Here is a 20,690-nt window from a genome sequence, read left to right as displayed (position 1 = left end):
ACTTTCTGTGTGTGCGGATGTGAACTGATTTTTATCATTTCCCTCTGATATTACAGATTTGGAAACCACAACCTAATTATCCCCTCTGTCTTCTTTCTCACTCTGTCTCTTTGCATCTCTCTATCCATCTCCAGGGAAATTACTGTTCTCCGTCAGTTTCTTGGTGTTCCTACTGATGCTCATATTGTTGGGCAAAGGTTTCACTGTCACCAGGTGGGGGTTTTGCACATTTGTGGCCTGTGTGTGTGTGTGTGTGTTAATTTCAGGCTGTGTGTCTCTGTTTGTGCAAGCCTGTCACCCTCTGCATGTGTGTTTATGCTGCCACTGTCCCTCACTGTCAGGCCCCGCTGTCATAGTCATAATGCCATCAGATGAAATGACAACATGAGGTGTCAGTCAAAATGTCAGTTAATGCACTGGCTCTGATAAGGTGAATGAACACCTGATATGTTTTGGGGGATATTATAGACAGATGCTGCTGTGGCGTGAGCTTGCTTTTGTGTTTTTTTTATGTTGTTTGACAGATTTTGTTTTCTTAGCAATGCCAGCTGACCAATTTTTTCGGTTTGCTCACTCTTTTCTGGCAAGGTTTAGTGGACATTTGCTGTGGACAGACTTTATTTCAGATAGAACTGCACAGACTGTGCAAGTGTTCTCCATTGCTTCAGTATCAGCATGTATCACTTCTACATCGGACGGATGTCTTGCCCCCAGATTTTCATTTGTTTTTTCAGGTTTCTAATTGAGATTAGTTTTCTCTGTCTGTCCCCAAAAGTTGCTTTTTGAGTCAGTTTTTATTTGAGAAAAGGGCAGTGGAGTGTCTCAGTCATGCTTTTTAAAAGTTCAAACGGCTAGTTAATTTGCAGGTGCTGCGTTTGGGTGGTGGTGAGTCGTCATAGTTTAATAAAGATTGGTCCTGAATTGGTTGGATGCCTGCAGATATTTTCCAGACTGAGTTCATTAGTGAAAACCAAGCTTACAAAAGTTCGTAGTTGGTTTTTTTTTGTTTTTTTTTTTACCCTAGAATTACATCCTCCTCCTCTGGGTTCAGAAGATTTTGTGATCACTTGGACTAATTAAACCCTCTTAAAACCCCTGCGAATACACTTAAAACTGCATCACCATCAAGCTAAAACATGGCTGTTTACTTGCAGTGTCTGATAAGTTGACAGTTTGGAGATATATCCCTACGACTTTCATTTCTCTGATGTGTGTTGATGAATTAGTCTTAAGGCTTAATGCAGGGATGATTCTATTTGTTGACTGCATTAATTTCAGATGTTGAGAGTTTTTAACAGCTTGTTATGTCCATGTGTTTGTAGCCATTTCATAATTCATAACGTTCACATTGAAACACACTCATGCTGGTTTTAGATGAATCAGAAATACTTTTTGAGCATAAAGAACTAAATTTGTGTGTGTGTTTTTATCAGGGCAAGGATCAGTCACAGTGGGTCTGTAAAGCTGAGTATCTACATGACAGTCTACACAATCACCTATGTCATCCTCTTTATCTACGAGGCTGAGGTAAACACTGTATACACACACACCATCACACACAGTGGGGCTACTATTTTATTATTTTAATCTATGGTTTGTATTTATAGTCATGGTTGTGCAGATAAACCGTGTATGTTCAAGAAACCTGGAACCAAACTAGTCTATGGCATTTGTGTTCAGTTGTGAAAATATTTTTTAGACTATTTATTAAATTGGCAGTTAATTTGAGGTAGAATTAGCTTACTAACACTATAGCTCAGCACCCATCGTTTCACTTTTCTCACCTGTTGGAAGATTGTCAGATTTGCCAGATACATTTTTTTTTTTGCCAACTAACAGGAAATTTAATTTTTTGCCCTAATTTTCACACTAACAAATTAATCTGTACAGTGGCCAAAACCAAAGTCTACTGCAGTTTTTGCTTCTCGGTAGAAATTCACGTCATAACTGATAAAACGTGTAAACTTCCAAGTTCCTTCTCTTCAGTTGTGACTTAAAAGGAGCATCTGAAATATGCCCAAGATGACTGGGTGCTACATTTCTGACTTGATGATGTTTAACACGGTGTACGCGCATGTTACTGGTCTCTAAGGCTTTTTTAATAATATCATAAATATTCATGGTAGAATTGGGCCCACATATCTGTGTGGGCTGTAATGGTCCTTTCTGTCAAGTTACTCATTACACTGATACATTACAAATTATGAATATGCACCAAGTTGATTGTAAATATATATATAGTATTCCTTGATGAGTTACGAATAATGGATCCTGGCAGAAACAATCATGCAACTTTCAACAATAAGCACGACAGAATGGCATTTCTTTCTAGATAAGGTAATAAATTTTACATCACTTCTTTAGGGTTTCCTGGGATTTCAAAGTTGGGCTTTCTGATTAACATACTGTGAGATCTCTTATTAATACTATGCTTCACATTCTGTGCACTAAGATGGAGACAGATTTCACCAGCTATGATTTTGAGCACATGAATTAATACATTAATAACACACTTAGGAGTGTTGTATTTACATCTCTGCATACTGCAGAAGCCTCAGCAAAGTCAAAGGTAATGATGACACATTCAGGGACAGTGGATTACAGTCTTTGAATATAGCATGGTAATGACCCAGTGGGAAAAGTACAGTGGAAGTATCTGTACTATATTTAACGCTGGAGCCTATAGCCATCTCTCACACTGCAATATGTGGATCTGAAGCGGTACGATTTATCTGGTGCTTGCCCTTTTACATGGTCCCTGCTATTAAAGAGCTCAAAACTCATGGGAGCTCCTTCTAAAAATACGCCAAACTAGGTTACAATTGGAACTGCAGTGGAGAGTGGAGTGGAGTGTTCCTGTGTTGGAGGGTTTGATGCCAAGAAGCTCCACACTGAGCAGTGCATACCTATAGTATGCATTATGTAGCAGGGGTAACCCTGTATGGCTAACCCTATCCAGTCACCGGACTGTGAAAGGCAATCTAGTGTCCCCAGACACAGGTATATTTGCCACACACACCCACAAACCTGTGTGCGCAGTCATGCTGATGACCCAGTTGTGGAGAAGTGTCAATGTCAAAGACTTGCACAGAATGCAACAAGCTGAGCGTTGGCTCGGTCATCACAGTGCATCAGCTGAACTGTGAGCAATCCATCTTAGTAAGTGGGGCACAGACTAAAGTGTGAAACAAAACCAATAGACTCTTTTATGCTTTGTGTAAAAGTTGAGGTTGTGTTAATGTTTATTTTGGTGTAACTCCTCATGTATCTGTGGCAGTTCTTTGACCCAGGTGAAGTGCTCTACGCCTACGACAGCCCTGCAGGTTACGGACTGATGGGCCTGCAGCTGCTGGCCTATGTGTGGTTCTGCTATGCCGTGCTGGTGTCCCTGAAACAGTACCCTGAGAAACAGCCCTTCTATGTCCCTTTCTTCACCACATACACACTATGGTGAGCCCCACACAGCTTCCCCCACTCTGCCTTGGCTGCAGATAATAGCACCTGAGCCAAAAATTGCAAGAGTAGGAAAAATACACATTTCTACTTTTGAGGTCTCTTCAATTTGAATAATTGATGCTGCTCTGTGAAAATGTGCATGAGATAGCTGATGCTTTAGCAATACCAGAATGTAAAGTTATGTATTTTACACTGCCCAACCACTGCGCTCTGCTCACACTGTGAATAATTGTACTTGGGTGAATGATTGCTAGAGGTAAATGTCTATTTTTACTCAGCTGATGAGATCTCTTCTGTTAGAATAATTTATGTTCTTATATGCACTGTGTGTGCTAGTTGATTTAAAGCTTTACTGGAAGCGGCCTTTTTCCCATTACACACCCGTCTATAGAAACTGCCCAGCTTCTCTGCCCTTCACTCGCTGTGTATAATGACATGAGCTTGAAATGAACGGTGGATTACAAAGGCTAATATTATCTCTGTATTTCTATCTCTCTCATTGCTACCACTATCCCCCGCCTCATTATCTATGCCTCTCGTCTCATCTTTATCTCTCTGTATGTTACATCTAGTTCCACTCTCTCTGCTCTCTTTCTCCCACCATTGAAGTCTATTCTTTTCTTTTAATGTGTTTTTCTCCACATCATTATCCTAAATCTTTTTCCATGTCTCCTTCAGGTTTTTTGCAGTGCCTGTTATGGCCCTGATTGCCAACTTTGGGATTCCTCGCTGGGCTCGAGAGAAAATCGTCAACGGCATTCAGCTTGGCATCCACCTCTACGCTCACATCGTCTTTCTCGTTCGTACCACACACCCCTGCACTTCTGCATACTTGACATTATTCAGGAGTCATTATTGCTGCTGTCAGTTACACATTATTCACTATCCTTCCGTCATAAATGCCTCATGCTGATTGTCTCCTCCACACATCATTATCTAGCTCTTCTTCACCTTCGACACGTTGTTCTTTACTAATGGGCCGTACTGCTCACGTAAATTTCCTTTTTATATTCCTGCTCAGTGCATGCATTGTACTCCTCACTTACTTATATACTTTGGCTACGTGTTTGCTTTTAAACAGTGGGTATAGTTTTTTGGTTTTGCCAAAGAAAGCCAAGATTTAGAAAAGGGTGAAAACTTCTAAGGGTGATGATTCTTTTCCCCACCCACTGTATATACAGTATGTTCATGCAAGAATCAGTAGAAATCATATAATTTATCCTTTTTGTCTCTAAGGTTATCACACGACCATCGGCAGCCAATAAGAACTTCCCCTATCATGTTCGGACATCCCAGATTGGGATCCTGCTGTCCAGTCCGAAAGGGGGTGAGGGGGGTGAGAGTTTCCCCCATCATGCCTATGGAAACAGCTCCTTCTTAGGAGATTCTCAGCCCAACTTCACTGAACTTTTCTCCATCCAATCAGTGAGTCTAACGTTCTCATGTGCATGTGTTTGATTTCATGGTTAATGTCCTTCATTGAATGTGTTGACGTAGACGCAGTAGAATTCTGTCAAATAAATCTACCCCTATTCCCAAAGGGGGGTCAAAGGTGAATTCGAGCATGTATGTGTGTAGCTGGATTGATCTAAGCTGGACTCGTATGTGATGCTTTTTTAGATGAAAACTTTCCTATGTCAACTTGAATTTAACTGGTGTCTCATCTAATAAAGATGCCTTAAGTTTGAAGGCATCAGTGTAACAATGAAGTTTGTAAGGGGACATGTTTATAGGGATTATTTCTTGGCGGAACCTGCCATCTCCTCCTGTGGGCGTCGGGTGAATGACAGTACGCACAGCATAACGTAGCACACGCACTGATATGAAAACATTTAGGCACAATAAAATAACGATTCAATAGAAAAGATGACAAGACCAAATTAAGGCGTTGTGTTTGCCTTAATGAATTGAATAGCTCGGGGAACCTTCAGATCTGTGGAAGTTGCTGTTTCATATTGCAAAGAAACATGTGACAAAAAAGCAATTACACTGCTACAATGGGTAGAAACGAGCAGAAAACACTATAGGGGAGCACAAATACTTGGCACAAACTTGACAGTATGCATTATTATTGTCACAAAAGGTATGAGAGGAAAGACATTTACATGTGTAGCACCCCGCAAACATAGAGGCATCCTTTTTATTGTATGAGAAAATGGAAACAAAGAATGAAAATCAAAGACAGGAAACAAATAGTCTAAAAAATAACATAAATAAAAGTGCATCAGAGAAGGTGAGTTTTAAATCTACATTTTAAATTGACTTGGTAGGAGGGAAATTCATCCTTTTGTAGCAAAGCCTTTTTGTCCTAAAATCCACTACTTGCACTTAGAAATCAATTCTGTGGCTACGTGAACACTGTGTAACCAGGAGTAATGTGCTTTGTTCTCCTAGTTCTTGTTAGAAATCTGGCAGCAGATTTGTAACAACAGACATAAGTGTAGCTGCTGAAAAACGTCCAGTGAAACACTACATTTTTCAATGTGGCCTTTAGTCCTTATAGCCCTAAAATCAGGGCAGAAAATAAGTCTGTCCACTTTGTTGTTAAACACAATCTTCTTATCTGTTAAAACAAGTGAAGGAAATCACAAGGTCTATCGGAACAGGGTTATTTGGTGAAACACAGCAGTAAATCTGTGTCTATGTAGATGTTTACAAGACATGCAATCTTGTTTTGCCGGTTTTGGCCTGGAGGCTGCAGTTTGTGCTAATATGTTCAAAAACCAAACAGAAAATATCAAAAGCAATTTTGTCTGGTTTAAGTACAAATTGTGTTTGTGTAGTATCAAAACACCTAGATTATTGGTTTTAAATAACTGCAGGTTTATTGAAATGCATGGAATAATCCTAGTCCTAAAGAGGCACATACTGGATTTCAGTCCCTCCAGGGTTTTTTGTGATTGTTGCAGCCTACAATGCCTGACTCCATGAAAGCTTTTCTGAAGAATTTTTGTTGCATGTTGCAATGTTTTTATGTTTTAAATTGTAAGGTTGCTCAGAATCCACCAGGGTTGGGTTGAATTATGTTGTAATGCCAACATGACAAATTATTGCAGGAACTAATACTTCAAATACTTTTTTTTTAAATTTTCAAATAGAATAAAAGTGGGCCAGAAGCTTATTCCGATACTTTTATCAAATTTCAGCAAAATCAAACAAGATCTTGTGTTTTTAGAAGTTCATTCATCACCAAAAAGGGATTGATTAAAAGCAGTCTGTAAAACACACAAAACTAAAATGTCTTTTTTTACGCATTACTTTGAAATTCACTTTGATATTGTGGGTTTTTTTATAGAGTTGCAGTTATTGTATACCCACATGAAATTATGAATTTGCTGCTTTCTTTCTACACATTATGCTGAATTGATTTGTCTGTTTTCACAGAACATTTGAGGTGAACGGTTTTCAGTTTTTTGATGCTTTGTGGACAAAATGATTAGTCAAAAACAAATAGTAGACTAATCTGTAATAAAAACTAAAATACATTTTCAGCATTGTTTGGAATACATATTTCCATGTGAAAAAAATGTCCTCCCTAATAACTCCATGATTTCAGCCACATTTCCCATCCCTACAAAGAGGCTCTAGTAAATCCTTGTTTGCTGTAGTTTTTGGAGAATTGAGTAACTGAACAAGTTGAAACCCAGAACTTGTCAGTGTCTGCAAGGTCCCACCTGCAAAACATTTCCGTTAGTTAAACCCAAAGGATCAGTCAGATGTATAAAACTATTGTTTTATATATTCCAGGACCCAGTGAAGACGGTGGAGGAGACAGTGGCCCGTAAAGGACCAGAGGTGCCGAGGAACAGCGAGCAGAAGATCATCACCACTGCTGCTGACATGACGTCAATACTGCCCCCACCTCCGCCTCCAATACCCCCGCGCCCGGCTGTACGTTCACCCCCGCTGCCGCCCCGGCTCCCCTCCTTTACGGAGTACTTCAGCATGCAGAGCGGAGGGGGAGCAGGGTATGGAACAAAGGCATGAAATGGAGACAGAGAAGATGGGGAAAGGCATGCAGGAAACCGCCAGCAATTGAGGTGTTGCGATGTAAAGACAAAAGGGACAGCCAAAAAACTTTGAAAGGACAATGAAGACAAATCAACCGCAAAGTAAATCCCTAAACTGTTCCTTTTCACCGGTTAGTGGAAATGGCCTGAATGGAGGAGTGAGCGGGATATGACTGCAAAACAGAAGTGTCCAGCTTGTAAAAGAATAAAGAAGCAATAAATATTTGATGTTGACCAGTAAAAGGCACACGGGGAGAAAGATGACAAAGTGGATGTAGCCAGAGCAATAGAATGATAGCGGTGCACGACGCGGAAATGAGCAAAATTCTTGAAATACTTTCACTCAAAAATTCATAAGGCATTGATGTTGTGCCTCGAAGAGTTTGTAAATAGCTAACACTGGAGATAGCTACCTATATGTACTTTTATTTAAAAACAAAAAGACATTTTTCATGTTTTTCCAAATCATTAAATTCTAGTTGGTGCTGGTGACCATCAAAAGTCTTATATGACTTGCATTTATGAAATTCATGTATTCAAAAGAAACACATTTTGATAAAGCATAGACATTTACTCCTTTATGGAGTCTGTTGAAATATTGTTCATATTCTTATAGGCCTTCATTGCAGCTGGTTATTCTGGATTGATATACTGATGTGTAAATGTAAAATGTCACCTTTACTGTGGGCACTTCTAGGTATCTGTAAAACACGCATGTTTGTATCGTACTCCCTTCCAGAACGCTGATATATGTACTCCACGCGATCATACAATATTGGCTTATTGTGTGTATTGAAATCTATACTTCTGTAAATACATACAATAGGCTATAGTTTATTTTTGACTGGATAAATTCTGTTGTCATTCCAAACAAAAAACCTCCTTGCTCTGTCTAAAACATGACAACCAGTAGTACACGGTCAGTTTTAGTTGAAACTTTGCTGAAGTGCAGTCATTTTTGTGTTTGTAGACGTTGGTGAATGTACTGATGCAATATAGCACAAGGACGGGTGATTTTCAAGTTACTGGAATACTACAGTACACTTTTGTCCACGTCCTTTTAGAAAATACTAGTAACTTTTTCCTCATCCCTGTTTAGTACCTGAAACATTTCCTGAAATGTTTTATTTGGCTGCTTTTCGCACCGGAAAGTTGAAATTGTACGAAAAGCTGAACAAATATTACTAGTTTTGTATTGTCCTAGCAATGAGCTATGACATAAAAAAAAAAATTAAAATAAAAAAAGCCTTGTAAATGAACTGTGAAAACAGCAACACAACTGTACATTTTGTCTGTCCTGCATGGAGCACTTTAATGTTCCTGGTCTTAGTCTGTTTATTCGTGATGATGTCACTTTATAAGACTGCTTTAAAACCTGCATTCATACCACATTGTTGTATTCCAGCTATAAATGAAAATGTCAATCCGCGGTCCACACATTTTAGGGAATGTATCATGCTTTGTTGATGTAATCGAATTACTGAAGTTGACGATTCATGCCACTGAAGCTTTTTACAAGAAAATGACGAGCATCAGTGAGAGGAAACTAACAAATTCTATAGTTCTATAAAGACAATTTATTGATTTCTGATTCATAAATATGGTGGTACTCGGCTAATAGGCCACAGATTTATCAGTGGCAATTTGGCTGTAATGGAGTACTTCAGAATGTTGGGACTGTGGTGTGTAACTTAAGTGTAGTCAGAGGTGTAATGTAGTCTGTGAAACAGAATACTTGAACTAAGAGTAGTAGTTGTTGTTTTTCATGGTGACTGGCTTATATTTGTCTGCCATTTTGTCTGCTGTTTCCTAATATGGTTGCCATAACTTGACTGAATAGGAAGACAGGACTAATGGGCAGGCTTACTGACACCGTATCGCTGCTTCAACCTTGTGTATACCGACATTAAATTAAAGGGCCGAGAAGTACACACTTGGGGGAGAGAATTTGCAGAAAAGAGATTATGTATGCATGACAGAAAACAGCACAGCTTTTAGCTACTCAGAGTGATCTGGTTAAGAGCACATCAATGAACTGTTCAAATGCATTTTAACGGTGTCAAATAATTCTAAATATGCTGTATATAAACACTTTTTGCCAAAATAATAAATATGGTTTTATTAGAGGCCTTGCCTGGGCGTGTGCATTATTTGGCTCCTGCGTCAACAAGCAAGTGTTTGTGTTGCAGTTAGGACAAGGGCGTGTGTCCAAAAGAGTAAATTTAATGTCTGTAAATCATATTTAGAATCTGTTCTCATTACAAGAATCTATTAAAGTAAAACACTACAGGGACAGACTCCAGGCTGGTCACAATTTGATGTAGGCTAGCCTAATTATTTTACAGTCGCTGCCAGCATCCTGGTCTGTGGCTGCTGAGGTGCAGACACAACACACTGTGCCTGTCTGTACTTGTTTCTCAGCAAATATCTAAACTTAAAAATAGCTTTCAGGCACGTATCTGTGACCGTCTAAAAGGGAAAAATTCTGCCATTGTTTGGTAACAATGTTATGTTTTGATGAAATTACTACAATTTTGCTTACTAAACCTACTTCAATCTGTACATTTACCAAATAAATCCAACACAATCCATTTAAATGTAATAGTTCTATTGTATTTGACAAATTGTCTTTTGTAGTCTGGTTCAAGTACAGTCTTGCATTGTGCTGATGATTTGCCCTCTGGGTTACAAACAAAAACATAAGAGAATTAGTTTCTTCATTGTTAAAAGGTTTTCACAATGTTCACCAAATTAAACTGAGAAGACCACCAATAGGGACAATAAACGCTAGAGTTGTTAGGGACATTATTTTATGAAGTGTTCCAGCGGTACATAATCCCTAAGAGTATAATTATTCAAGTCACACAACTTAGGCCCATATAATTGGCTAAATGAGTGTAATGTCACTAGTTTTAGATTGTAGCTTCTGTAGCTAGTAATAGTTAGCATTTGCTCTAGATTTGATGTTGCTGACCAAAATGCAACAATAAAAAGTTTCACCTTTAACAGCCTAACCATTGTCATCTGTAGTTTATAGATTTAGGTCTCACGAAAGCAAACAGAGAAACCACTAAGTGGAAAAACTGAATTACATGTTTTGTATGACTTTACCTTTAGCCATCCCTCCCTTTACCAATAATGCAAACTTGGATTGTTTAATTAAAAAAAAAAAAAAGATATTTATACACAATCAGTTCACTGTTCTTGTACAGAAATGCAGATAGCCTCCGCTGACACTGTAGCTTTCAAACTGTTCTCTAATTAAGAAAGGTATCAGTCTCTATAATCACCACAGTCTGCACCATCTGCAAGTGACTCTTCCCCACATAAACATTATGCTTCACCATTTATCCAACACCATGACGGTATTAATCTTTTGCAGCTAATTGTTGTGCCCTCTCCTCTCTGTACCCTTTGAGCAGCTGGTTGATGAGTGTCAGTTCATTCTGCTTCTTTACAGGATAGAGAGGTGGAAAGGGGTTGCCTTTGTACTCCAGGACGGCCATCTTAGCTCTGTCCAGGTTCTGTCTGTTGGGGATACGTGCCATTCGTGTGTAGCCATTCGAATGAGTCTCAAACCGTGGAGCAAGGACCTTAAAGAGTTTTGGGACCAGATCCTTTTCCTGAATAAAAAAAATTATAGTGAAACCACATAGGAATACCAATTGATTTACATTTATACTGATGCAGTTTCTAACTTCACAAAGTTGGTAATAGCTGCAGTCACATACCGTCAGCCAAAAACTGGCCATTTTCATTGCCTTCTCGTCAGTGTCTCCCTTTTTGGCATAGTCAATCAGCTTGGAAAACCAAAAAAGAAAACACAAAGTCAATTAAGAAAGACAAATTATAATCAGAAGATGTTGCAAGTTAGGCAGACTTCACACATAAAAACAGTTTAATGGATATTTTTAAACAGGGCAAAAATCTAGCTATCATGTGGTGCCATGATTGTCTCACACATATGAGGTGCACATCATTTACACATAACTTGGGTTCCAGGAGTGTGGGAAGAAAAGAAAAAAAAAACACACTCGAGTATTGTGATATGTTTTGAAATACTGTAACAATTCTCAGACACCATAAATTCGTAATAATCATGTAACATTTTGTGGCAGACATTGGTTAATTTTGTGCCGATGACTTTCCAGATGTTTTGAGTTTCTGCTACTGACTGCATAAAAAGTAAAAGGTTTTCACTCAGGGTTTGTGCAGATGATGGCGTGTTCTTTATACTGTGACAGTTTTACTGAAATTAGATATTTAACAAACTGCAATTTAATCCCCTTGATTACCGTATTGCAATGTACCTTACTGCTTCATTTAGCTGATTAAAACAGGCGGTAGCCATGTTAGCTAGCTATCCGAATGCGGTGTTGTCCTCACCTTATCGGCGTAGAAGCGGACTTCATCGGCTCTGGCCCACGTGGTTTCTATTCTCTCATGCCGGACCAGTCCTGTCAAAATGTTCCGCAGCATGTTGATTCGAGACTCCGGACCTAGACCCATTTTCCGGGCCACTCGGCCGTGGGAGATTAACATTTGCAACGTGAGGCGCATCTTGTCCGGTTTAGATTCGCCTGCTACCGCTACTCAGCAAACAAACGGCAAAACATACAACCTAAACAAGCAAGAGTGTATATATATTCTTCAAAGTGGCCTCTCTTCAGATTTTGCAGAGATTGCCTCAATGTAAAAGCGAGTCCTGAGGTCAGTTATGTCAACGTTAAATTGGTGACAGAGTTGACATTCGTGGTGCGTCTGCAAATCTGTCCGACTTTGTCAAGGAACAGAGGAGCGTTGGTTCCGCTACAATCTCGAACAAGAATTTATGAAACCGACAGAGTTGGGTGAAGAACAAAAAACTCAACACACAAGTAAAACTCCAAGTGTTATCCTAAACAAAACCTCTTCTACATCCTGAAGAACAACTTCAAAACATGATTAAATATTCAAATATTCACTCATGTATAAGTATTAATAAAGCGATATAAAATATGCTGCGTGTACAAAGCTAAGTTTTGGAAAGATCCACTCTGGTCCAGATTTGTTCCGCATGTGCGGTAGCCAGACTAACATGGTAAGTGGTCAAAACAATTGATGGATGGATATGATGGCAACTCTGTATGTAGCCTAGTTCACACATCTGGGATTTACAAGAAAACCAACAAGTCTTTAAATACAGCACTTCAGAAATGCAGATTCAGGGAAATGACAGCACGACAGCAACACCAAGTAATTGAAAAAATATTTAAAAGAATGTAGAGTGTGTTTTGGTTCATGTTTGGCTTAAAATAATTTTTCCTAAATGTAAGGTTTAAAATAAGCCAAAAAAATCATATTATTATTGCACAGCAACCGTGTGTGATTATTAAATGTCATATACATTAGCAGTCAAAAAGATATTCAGTTATTCAGTGTTACAAAAAGGCAGTGGACTGCAGTAATATTTGCACAAAACATTTTTATTACCCACTGAATCCTCGGATCATTGACCTGGTCTTGTATGTGAACATTCCAGCTGTTACATATTGGGTTGAATATTGTTGGACTGCATGCCTCTGAATCCTCTACTATTTTTTTTTTATTTATTTTGGCAATTACTGGACCAATCAGGCAGCTTGGAGCCTGTATAAGATGGGGGGGCAAAACTCACCGGGTCACACTGCAGCCATGTGGCCTCTCTTCCTTGTTCTGCTCCTTAAAGCTGCTTGTGAGTGTGGTACATTTCAAGAGGTGGTGAACTTTCACGCCTTGTATACTGTTGGATATTTCCTACAGTGAAAGCTTATGTTTATTTCTGAGTGTCGTAATCTGTTTTGTTTTTTTTCAGTTGCCACAGAGGACGGTAAGATCGTCGGTGGGCATGAGTGCCTGCGCCGTTCCCAGCCCCATCAGGTGTCGCTGAATGTTGGGTACCACTACTGCGGTGGCTCCCTGATCAACAAGGACTGGGTGGTGTCTGCTGCTCACTGCTACAGGATGTAAGCACGCTCCCGATATGTTGAGGCCTCACTCATTCATCTGAAGACGAAATGAACATGAAAACGTTACATTTATTTCTCTCAGGCATATAGAGGTCCATCTGGGAGAGCACAACACTGAAGAGAATGAAGGCACTGAGCAGTTTCTTCGTGCTTATAACATCATCATACACCCTGCCTACAGCTCCAGCACCATGACCAATGACATTATGCTGCTTAAGCTCAACCAGTCTGCCACCCTCAATGCAAATGTCCAGCCTGTGTCTCTGCCCACTAGCTGTGCCCCTGCTGGCACTATGTGCACAGTCTCTGGCTGGGGCAACACCCTGAACTCTAGTGAGTATTTTTCTGAAAACAATTTTTTCAGACAAAGTCATATTTTCCACACAGTAAATGCACATTATACATTTTTTTAAAATCTTACACATTTGATTGATTTATTTATTTTTTATTTTTGCAGCTGCTGACAGTAACAAGCTGCAGTGTCTGGAAATCCCCATCCTGCCTGATGAGGACTGTCAGAATTCCTACCCTGGCATGATCGATCGCACCATGTTCTGTGCCGGATACCTGGAGGGAGGAAAGGACTCCTGCCAGGTTTGCGTCTCACTGTGATTCATACTTGCTGTATTGGCATGATTAAAGAAATGTTCAAATTTTTAAAGGTTTTAAAGGCTTACAACGTTAGAAAAATAATTTTGTGCGAATGTAATCATCTCTCTCTCAGGGTGACTCTGGTGGTCCTGTTGTGTGTAAAGGTGAGCTGCAGGGTGTTGTGTCCTGGGGCTATGGATGTGCTTTAAAGAACAACCCTGGTGTCTACTCCAAGGTAACATTTTCCTGCGCGTAAAGCATATCAAAAATGATTTCATTGTTTAATGTAGTGACACTGCAACTGACTGACTGGTGTCCTTCTACTTTCAGGTCTGTGAGAATCTTGAGTGGCTGCACAAAATAATGGCCATCTATCAACTCCACCAATAAACCTCTACCTCAGACAAACAGCTTGACAGCTGAAGATGTATAACAAATAAAGTATTTAAAAGGAACTAACTAACTCAAATGATTTGTCTAATTAATGCAGGATATACAGTCGATTACTTTTTTAGTCAGTCGAAATTTTCTGCAGGTGACCAACGGGGAGTTCAAACAGAGATAAACTGAAGATAAATGATAAACAATGTGTCTGTTTTTATTCATACATTTCTCAGGAACTGATATTAAGCAAACACGCTTCAAAGTAATATTTCTATACATGCTAATATTATTTGATAAATTTATTGACATTATTTTTGATTAGATTTGTGTGTTTGCAGTAAGCATGACAAAGTTGGTCACTTTAGCTTTTTGGATAGAATAATAAAGTGTTTTAGTAGAGAGGAATTAAGTTAAACAGTATAACACTTGGTTATGTAAAGTACATTTGTCAAGACAAGGCATCTACATTGATTCAAATACATTTTTGAACCACTGTTGAATCTGGAAAAAATATTCTGGGAATTGGAAAATGAAATAATTTGTTAATCAGCACTGACAATACAATTTGTAAAATATGTTTTAAAACATGGACTTGAGCAAATTTGTGATTTGGATTTTTTTGGAATCTGATTTTACAATAGACTGACTTTTAAAATAGTTTTCGCTCTCTGCTCTTTAGCCGGTCAACAGAATATGTGTAACATCTCTGTTTTGCTCTGCCCTGCAGGTCAGTTGTTTTAGTTTTCGAACTGCTTGGGTCAGTTAGGTGTCAAGGCATCAGGTCTGACGTACACCAGGTTGCTCGCCCCCCCCCCCCCCCCCACTTCTTACCCCTCAGCCCCCAGACAGGTGCAGTTTAGTGCATTGCTGCCTCCCACTGGTGTAATGATGTCATCACATCTTTGATACTTCACTGTTTTTAAGTTGGCTTCAATCAAAAAGAAATAAGGGGATTTTCATCCTGTAATTAAATCTGCCTGAATAAAAATTTGAGGGAAATACAGGCTGTTAATAGCTGAGTACTGTTGTCTTTGTATGTCATAAATGTTTCTCTTCTCTGACATCAGAATTTGCAGTACTGGCATAAAGAAAAAAAATGAAATCACAAAGGTTTAAACTGTGCAAATAAAGTTCTCTTTCTCTCTCAGGGTGACTCTGGTGGTGCTGTTGTGTGCAGGAGTGCTGCAGGGTATTGTGTCCTGGGACTTTGGATGTGTTGCCAAGAAATACCCAGGTGTCGACTCCAAGGTAACATTTGACTTCATCTATGATATAAAACTTACACTGTTTAATGTAGTGGCACTGCAGCAGGCTGACTGATGTCTTCCCATTTTGTAGTCTGTGATAATCTTGAGAGGCTGCAGAAAACAATGACCATCTATTAACTCAAACATTCAAACGTCACCTTAGACAAACATCCTAAAATTTTCAGCAGCACAAATGCCTTTTGTGCTGGAGTCTAAGCAGTATATAAAATAAAATATATGAATTGCATTATTTATATATTATTATATAGAAATTATTATATTATTAAAATCTATATCTATTGAAATGAAATTCAATACAGAATATATAGCACTGATTGACTCAGTTTAGACTATTTTGATTTTCTGCAGGAGCCAGGCCATGATTGTATTAAAAGTCAAATAAATACATCAATTGAGGATAAAGATCAATGCCATAAATATATCCTCTCATCTCATCTCTCATTTTTCATCTCCCAGGTGACAAAGACTTTCAAAAAATATTTCTGTACCACTGTCAGTATTTATGTATTTCACCATTGTTTGTGAACCAACACAAAACAAACAAAAAAAAAACCCCACGGTTATTGGACAACACTGAGGCAAATTACATGCAATGTTTTGTTGATTTTTAAAGTGAAAAGAAGTAACTACAAACTGTGCAGACAACAGTCTTTGAAAATTAGTTTTGCATAATTGATGTTATTCCATGAAATTATCGTTAATATTAGTCTTAGAACTGTCCCGCAGTCGAAAGACATGGTTGTTAGGTTACTTGATGACTCTAAACTGCCCGTATGTGTTAACATGAGCGTGAATGGTTGCCTGTCTGTGTGTGTCCAGGGTGTACCCTGCCTTTGGGATAGGCTCCAGCCTCCCGTGACCCTGAACAGAGTAGGTGGTTCAGATAATAAATGGATGTGTGGAGGTGTGAAATACACAGCTGTGAGAGACTGTGTTCACAGAGCCAAACACAGGGCTCTGTACACTTGCGTACTTGTGAAGTCTCAACCAGAGAAGCACGAGCCTGTTTGTACCAAACAGGTAAAAAGTCAGCAAACAGGTAGCAAACAGGTGACAAGTCTGCAGCTATATGCAACGAGCTGCAGTGCACTGTGTGTTCTTAGCCCTGTCAATGATTACATGCTAATTCCTGTCTGCCACAATATTAAAAACACCACATGTTGTCACTGCTGTGGCTGAGCAGTGTACAGAACTATAAGTCTTACAAGTCATTAAAAAGATAGATTTCTGTAGTTGTTGTAAATTAATAATTCAGCTTCATTTCCCTGCATTTAGATGATGCATTAATTATAAATGAACATGCACATTTTTAAAAAGGGGACTTTACATTTTAAATTTATCATATTCCATTTTATTATCTCATCTCTTTCTTTATCTTGTGTCACGGTAATAGTGATGAAGAAGGACATGCCACACTCCTGGACAGAGCAGGGAGGACAGTGCAATCTTCTCCATCTGTGGAGAGCAGATGGGAGATAATTCTGTGCCAGTCTATCGGCAGAGCTGCAAAAGTGTCAAACAAGATATGTGCCATCATTTCAGCACAACTGACTGAAATGATGGCTGATTTTCTATCGAGATCTTCAGCCAACCTTGGACGGGCTAACAATGCAGCTGCAGGAAGCACTTCTTTTTTTGTTGAAGAGCAAAAGTAATTGCAGTGATTTTGAGCATCATAATATTTGTCTGAATCATGACACTAGTTTGACAACCTGAAGGTGTGAAGTCATTTCTTCTGAGCCACCCTTGCCATATGTCAAGAAAACAGCTTGTATTGCATCAGTTCTTTGTCTTGAGTTTCCCTGACATCGTCTTTTTAGTAAAAAAAAAATGCGCTTATGATCAAGTACTCACTTCTGAGTAGGGTTCATCTGACAAAATGTAATATTAAGTGTGACTCCTTTCTACAGGTCCATGGTGTACTGATATTGATAAATGGGAGTAGCAGCAATTCTGCTATAAAATCAAAATGAGAGCATTATGAATTTGCATCAACCATACATAAAGAATCTTATTAACTCTGATACAGAATTTGAATACTAAACATGAGCGTTAGGCCTAATGAACATTAACATAGTTACAGTTTGTCTTAGCTTGTGTGTCTTGTTTTGATGGGAATCTGTCGCCACTGTAGTGATGTCTGTCAACAATATTTTGGATTAGTTTACAAACTGATGCTGTTCTGTAAATTACAACAGCTGTAATAGTTTAGCTGCATGTTAACACAAATTTCTAATCTGCCAATCACACGCCTGCAACAAGACATGCAGACATATTCAAGACAATCTGCGAAAGTTCAAACCATGCATCAGAATGGGGAAGAAAGGTGATTTAAATGACTTTGAATTTGGCATGAATGTTGGTGCCAGATAGGCTGGTTTGAGTATTTTCAGAAACTGCTGATTTACTTGTATCTGGGATTTTCATGTCTAGAGAGAATGGTCTGAAAAAGAGAAACTATCCAGTGAGTGGTAGTTCTCTGGGCGGAAATGCAACGTGTACCTAATAAAGCTGAGTGTGTATTTGTTTTGCTTTGACTTAAAATACTGTTTTGAGAAACATTACAATTTTTTATTGCACATTTGAGTTGCCCATGAGAATCTGCACAATGTTGTCAACAATCATAAACACACTGATGCGTCACAAAATTGTGTTTTATTGATCCCCTGACCAAACACATCTCTGTGTCTCTCGTTTTGCTGCTGTTTCTACTTGGAACTCTCTCTCAGTTGCTCTCCTGCTGCTCCTCTCTCTGACACCACCCACCACAGCCTCATGTCTCTGTCTCCTTTCATTTCAATCTCTCTCTCGTTTCCCCTCTCTCATGTAGTTCTGTGATGGGGGATCACAGTCTAGCTGTATCGGGAGAGAATATCGTTGATCCAGGGCATCAGAGAGCAGACTTTGGTGTAAACCCCTGGGTAGTTAGGCTGAGCGCAACCTCGGCCCCATGAGACAATTCCCTGCAACTCCCCATTACACACCAGAGGACCACCAGAGTCACCCTGAGCAGGAGAAAAAGGAAGCAAAGGGAGATTATTGTCTTCATCATCTCACCACACAATATTTTTTACATGTTCAAAGCCTCCCGAGCCTCATTTACTGTACAAGTACCTGACAAGAATCTTTGCCTCCTTCCAGGTATCCAGCACACACCATGCGTTCAGTGATCATGCCAGGGTACGAACCCTCACAGTCTTTGGCCGAGAGAATTGGGATGTCCAAACACTGAAGGTAAAATGGGTTGAACACTGCACAAAAGCAAAGCACAAAAAGATAAAAAGCAGAATAGATGTAGCAGCACTTGTTTACTTTCAGTGTGGCAGCATTAATTGCTTTGTCAAATGCTGATTTAAGGTGAGAGCAGAGAAACTTTCCACCTTTGGCAAATGTGGTGAAAACAGCCTTCTGGTATCAAGCTCTGCACATGCATTGTCCTGCACAATTAGGCTCAAAATAAGTAAGACAGGTTTCTAAATGGAGGGGAAACAGTCGAGAAATTGTCTCGAATGTCTTTTACTCGATTTCACATGAATGATGTGTGTCATAGTTTATCATGTTTGGGACTTTTATCAGAACAGTTTATCTTAAGAAAAACATCAGAAAAGAACAGCATGACTATAGAATAAACATACGTTATCACAAGTGAAATGAACCCATGTCAAGAGCAGCTGCAGCTCACCTTGATCGGAGTAGATGTTCCCCCATCCGGATACCATGCACATGTCTCCAGCTACTGGGCAGGCTGTGGGCAGGGCGACAGGCTTGACATACTGATTCACGGTGACAGGGTGTGCCAACTTCATCAGCATGATGTCATAGTCCAGGGTCTGGTAATCATAACTTGCATGCCAGTAAATGGCATCCACAGACATATACTGCTCCGTGCCTTCATGCATCCAGATGTGGTTGTCACCTAAGATTGCAATCTGGGCAAAGGGGCTGAAATTAAGACAAAAAGAAAAATAAATTATTATTTATATTTTATAATTATTATTATATCGGTCATGAAATTTTAACAGATAGTAATAGAATGATGTAATACATACTTTTGCCAGCAGTGGGCAGCAGAGATGATCCACTGGTCATTGATGAGTGAGCCACCACAGTAGTGGTAGCCAAGATTAAGAGACACCTGCCATGGTCGAGAGTGGGGTTCGCACTGGTAGCCACCTACAATCCTGTCGTCCGCAGGGGCTGCAGCTGTGGTGCAGAGGAAAACACAAAATTCAACTTGAAATTCTTTTATTCTGAAACGTTTACAAACTTCAGATGCGGTTTACCTGCAGCTCCCAGGAGTGTGAGAACAATAAGACCAATCATGTTGTCCCAAGCCTTCCTACAGCCAGACTGAATGTGAAGGATCTGTCACTTACTGCATTTATACCTTAACCCCTCTGTATCTTTCCATGTACCCCCCTCCCCTCTCCTCACCTCCATACCTCCATCCAGTTGCTCCCACCCACTTCTGACTCTCCTACACCCTATCTGACCTTATCCCCCTGTAGACAAAAACATTGTGTTTTTTTATGTGCCGCATTCAATTTTGTAGCTGGATGAAGTTTTTTTTAATCACTGTTTCACAGAGGATCATTTTATAGCTTTTCACTACCTCTAACTTAAATGAGTGTGTTTCATGTTTTTAGTGGTGACACAAGTTTAATTGGATTTTAACCAAATACAGCAAACTTTTTTGCATCCAGCAATGCTGCATCATTACTTATAGGTATAATATGGATTGTATTTTTACAGTGAACTCAACCATACATATTAAACCACAAGCCCTGCCTGACACAGGAAAAGAAAAATACCAAATAACATGTTTATTTGCCTTTGAGATGCCAGATGACTCTTTTCTCACCTCTCCTGGCTTGTATTCAAGGATGGCCAAACGTGGAGCTACACAGCACATGCATTGCTTTCTTTTCAAAGCAGAACTGTCATTTTTAACATGCTGGTCAGTGGAATCTAAACAAACAGTAATAGTGAATACT

At 39.3% G+C, this 20,690-nt stretch overlaps 4 protein-coding genes across 7 annotated transcripts in view; 2 read left to right on the top strand and 2 right to left on the bottom strand.

Moving 5' to 3' along the window:
* tmem145 (transmembrane protein 145) overlaps positions 1-9,593 on the top strand; it is a 32,137-nt gene extending 22,544 nt beyond the window's left edge. For both annotated transcript variants that reach the window (XM_067509034.1, XM_067509035.1), the window contains 6 exons: positions 135-213; positions 1,434-1,527; positions 3,278-3,450; positions 4,135-4,255; positions 4,693-4,881; positions 7,204-9,593. In XM_067509034.1, coding sequence (XP_067365135.1) covers positions 135-213; positions 1,434-1,527; positions 3,278-3,450; positions 4,135-4,255; positions 4,693-4,881; positions 7,204-7,443 — 896 coding nt within the window. In that variant the 3' untranslated portion in view covers positions 7,444-9,593. The remainder of the gene's footprint in view (positions 1-134; positions 214-1,433; positions 1,528-3,277; positions 3,451-4,134; positions 4,256-4,692; positions 4,882-7,203) is intronic.
* Positions 9,594-10,057: 464 nt separating this feature from the next.
* Positions 10,058-12,248, bottom strand: mrpl17 (mitochondrial ribosomal protein L17). Its single transcript, XM_067509040.1, has 3 exons — positions 11,853-12,248; positions 11,198-11,266; positions 10,058-11,089 (listed from the first exon to the last, which is right to left on the bottom strand). Exons 1-3 carry the CDS (start codon positions 12,024-12,026, stop codon positions 10,835-10,837), a joined length of 498 nt encoding a protein of 165 aa, XP_067365141.1. The 5' UTR covers positions 12,027-12,248; the 3' UTR covers positions 10,058-10,834.
* Positions 12,249-13,057: 809 nt separating this feature from the next.
* LOC137129774 (trypsin-2-like) lies at positions 13,058-18,705 on the top strand. Of its 3 annotated transcripts, XR_010914764.1 has the most exons (9): positions 13,058-13,179; positions 13,300-13,450; positions 13,536-13,786; positions 13,911-14,047; positions 14,178-14,279; positions 14,375-14,471; positions 15,577-15,676; positions 16,516-16,566; positions 17,090-18,705. XR_010914764.1 is itself a non-coding variant. In XM_067509036.1 (6 exons), the coding sequence occupies exons 1-6, from the start codon at positions 13,104-13,106 to the stop codon at positions 14,432-14,434; spliced, it is 777 nt and encodes a 258-aa protein (XP_067365137.1). In that variant the 5' UTR covers positions 13,058-13,103; the 3' UTR covers positions 14,435-15,246. The 3 variants fall into 3 exon arrangements, 1 of the variants encoding a protein (XP_067365137.1); XR_010914765.1 differs by lacking the exon at positions 16,516-16,566; XM_067509036.1 differs by lacking the exons at positions 15,577-15,676; positions 16,516-16,566; positions 17,090-18,705 and having other exon boundaries at positions 14,375-15,246.
* LOC137129776 (trypsin-2-like) lies at positions 18,333-20,135 on the bottom strand. The gene is made up of 5 exons (XM_067509038.1): positions 19,980-20,135; positions 19,746-19,899; positions 19,379-19,638; positions 18,811-18,947; positions 18,333-18,701 (listed from the first exon to the last, which is right to left on the bottom strand). The coding sequence occupies exons 1-5, from the start codon at positions 20,017-20,019 to the stop codon at positions 18,549-18,551; spliced, it is 744 nt and encodes a 247-aa protein (XP_067365139.1). The 5' UTR covers positions 20,020-20,135; the 3' UTR covers positions 18,333-18,548.
* Positions 20,136-20,690: the final 555 nt, after the last annotated feature.

This window comes from Channa argus, chromosome 7, assembly GCF_033026475.1.
Source record: "Channa argus isolate prfri chromosome 7, Channa argus male v1.0, whole genome shotgun sequence".
NCBI classification, from domain to species: Eukaryota; Metazoa; Chordata; class Actinopteri; order Anabantiformes; family Channidae; genus Channa; species Channa argus.
The sequence above is the reverse complement of the archived record's forward strand: the minus strand, read 5'-3'. Positions and strand labels throughout refer to the sequence as shown.

Bases quoted from the DNA above. Each gene is read 5' to 3' on its own strand.
- mrpl17 (XM_067509040.1), bottom strand. From the start codon at position 12,026: ATGCGCCTCACGTTGCAAATGTTAATCTCCCACGGCCGAGTGGCCCGG. The intron at 11,267-11,852 runs GTGAGGACAACA...TGGTTTTCCAAG, and splicing joins TCCGCTTCTACGCCGATAAG to CTGATTGACTATGCCAAAAA. The intron at 11,090-11,197 runs GTATGTGACTGC...TTTTTTATTCAG, and splicing joins TGGCCAGTTTTTGGCTGACG to GAAAAGGATCTGGTCCCAAA.
- LOC137129776 (XM_067509038.1), bottom strand. From the start codon at position 20,019: ATGATTGGTCTTATTGTTCTCACACTCCTGGGAGCTGCAG. The intron at 19,639-19,745 runs GTATGTATTACA...TCTTAATTTCAG, and splicing joins GCTGCCCACTGCTGGCAAAA to CCCCTTTGCCCAGATTGCAA. The intron at 18,948-19,378 runs GTGAGCTGCAGC...GCTTTTGTGCAG, and splicing joins GAACATCTACTCCGATCAAG to TGTTCAACCCATTTTACCTT.
- LOC137129774 (XM_067509036.1), top strand. From the start codon at position 13,104: ATGGGGGGGCAAAACTCACCGGGTCACACTGCAGCCATGTGGCCTCTC. The intron at 13,180-13,299 runs GTGAGTGTGGTA...GTTTTTTTTCAG, and splicing joins TCTGCTCCTTAAAGCTGCTT to TTGCCACAGAGGACGGTAAG. The intron at 14,280-14,374 runs GTAACATTTTCC...TTCTACTTTCAG, and splicing joins ACCCTGGTGTCTACTCCAAG to GTCTGTGAGAATCTTGAGTG.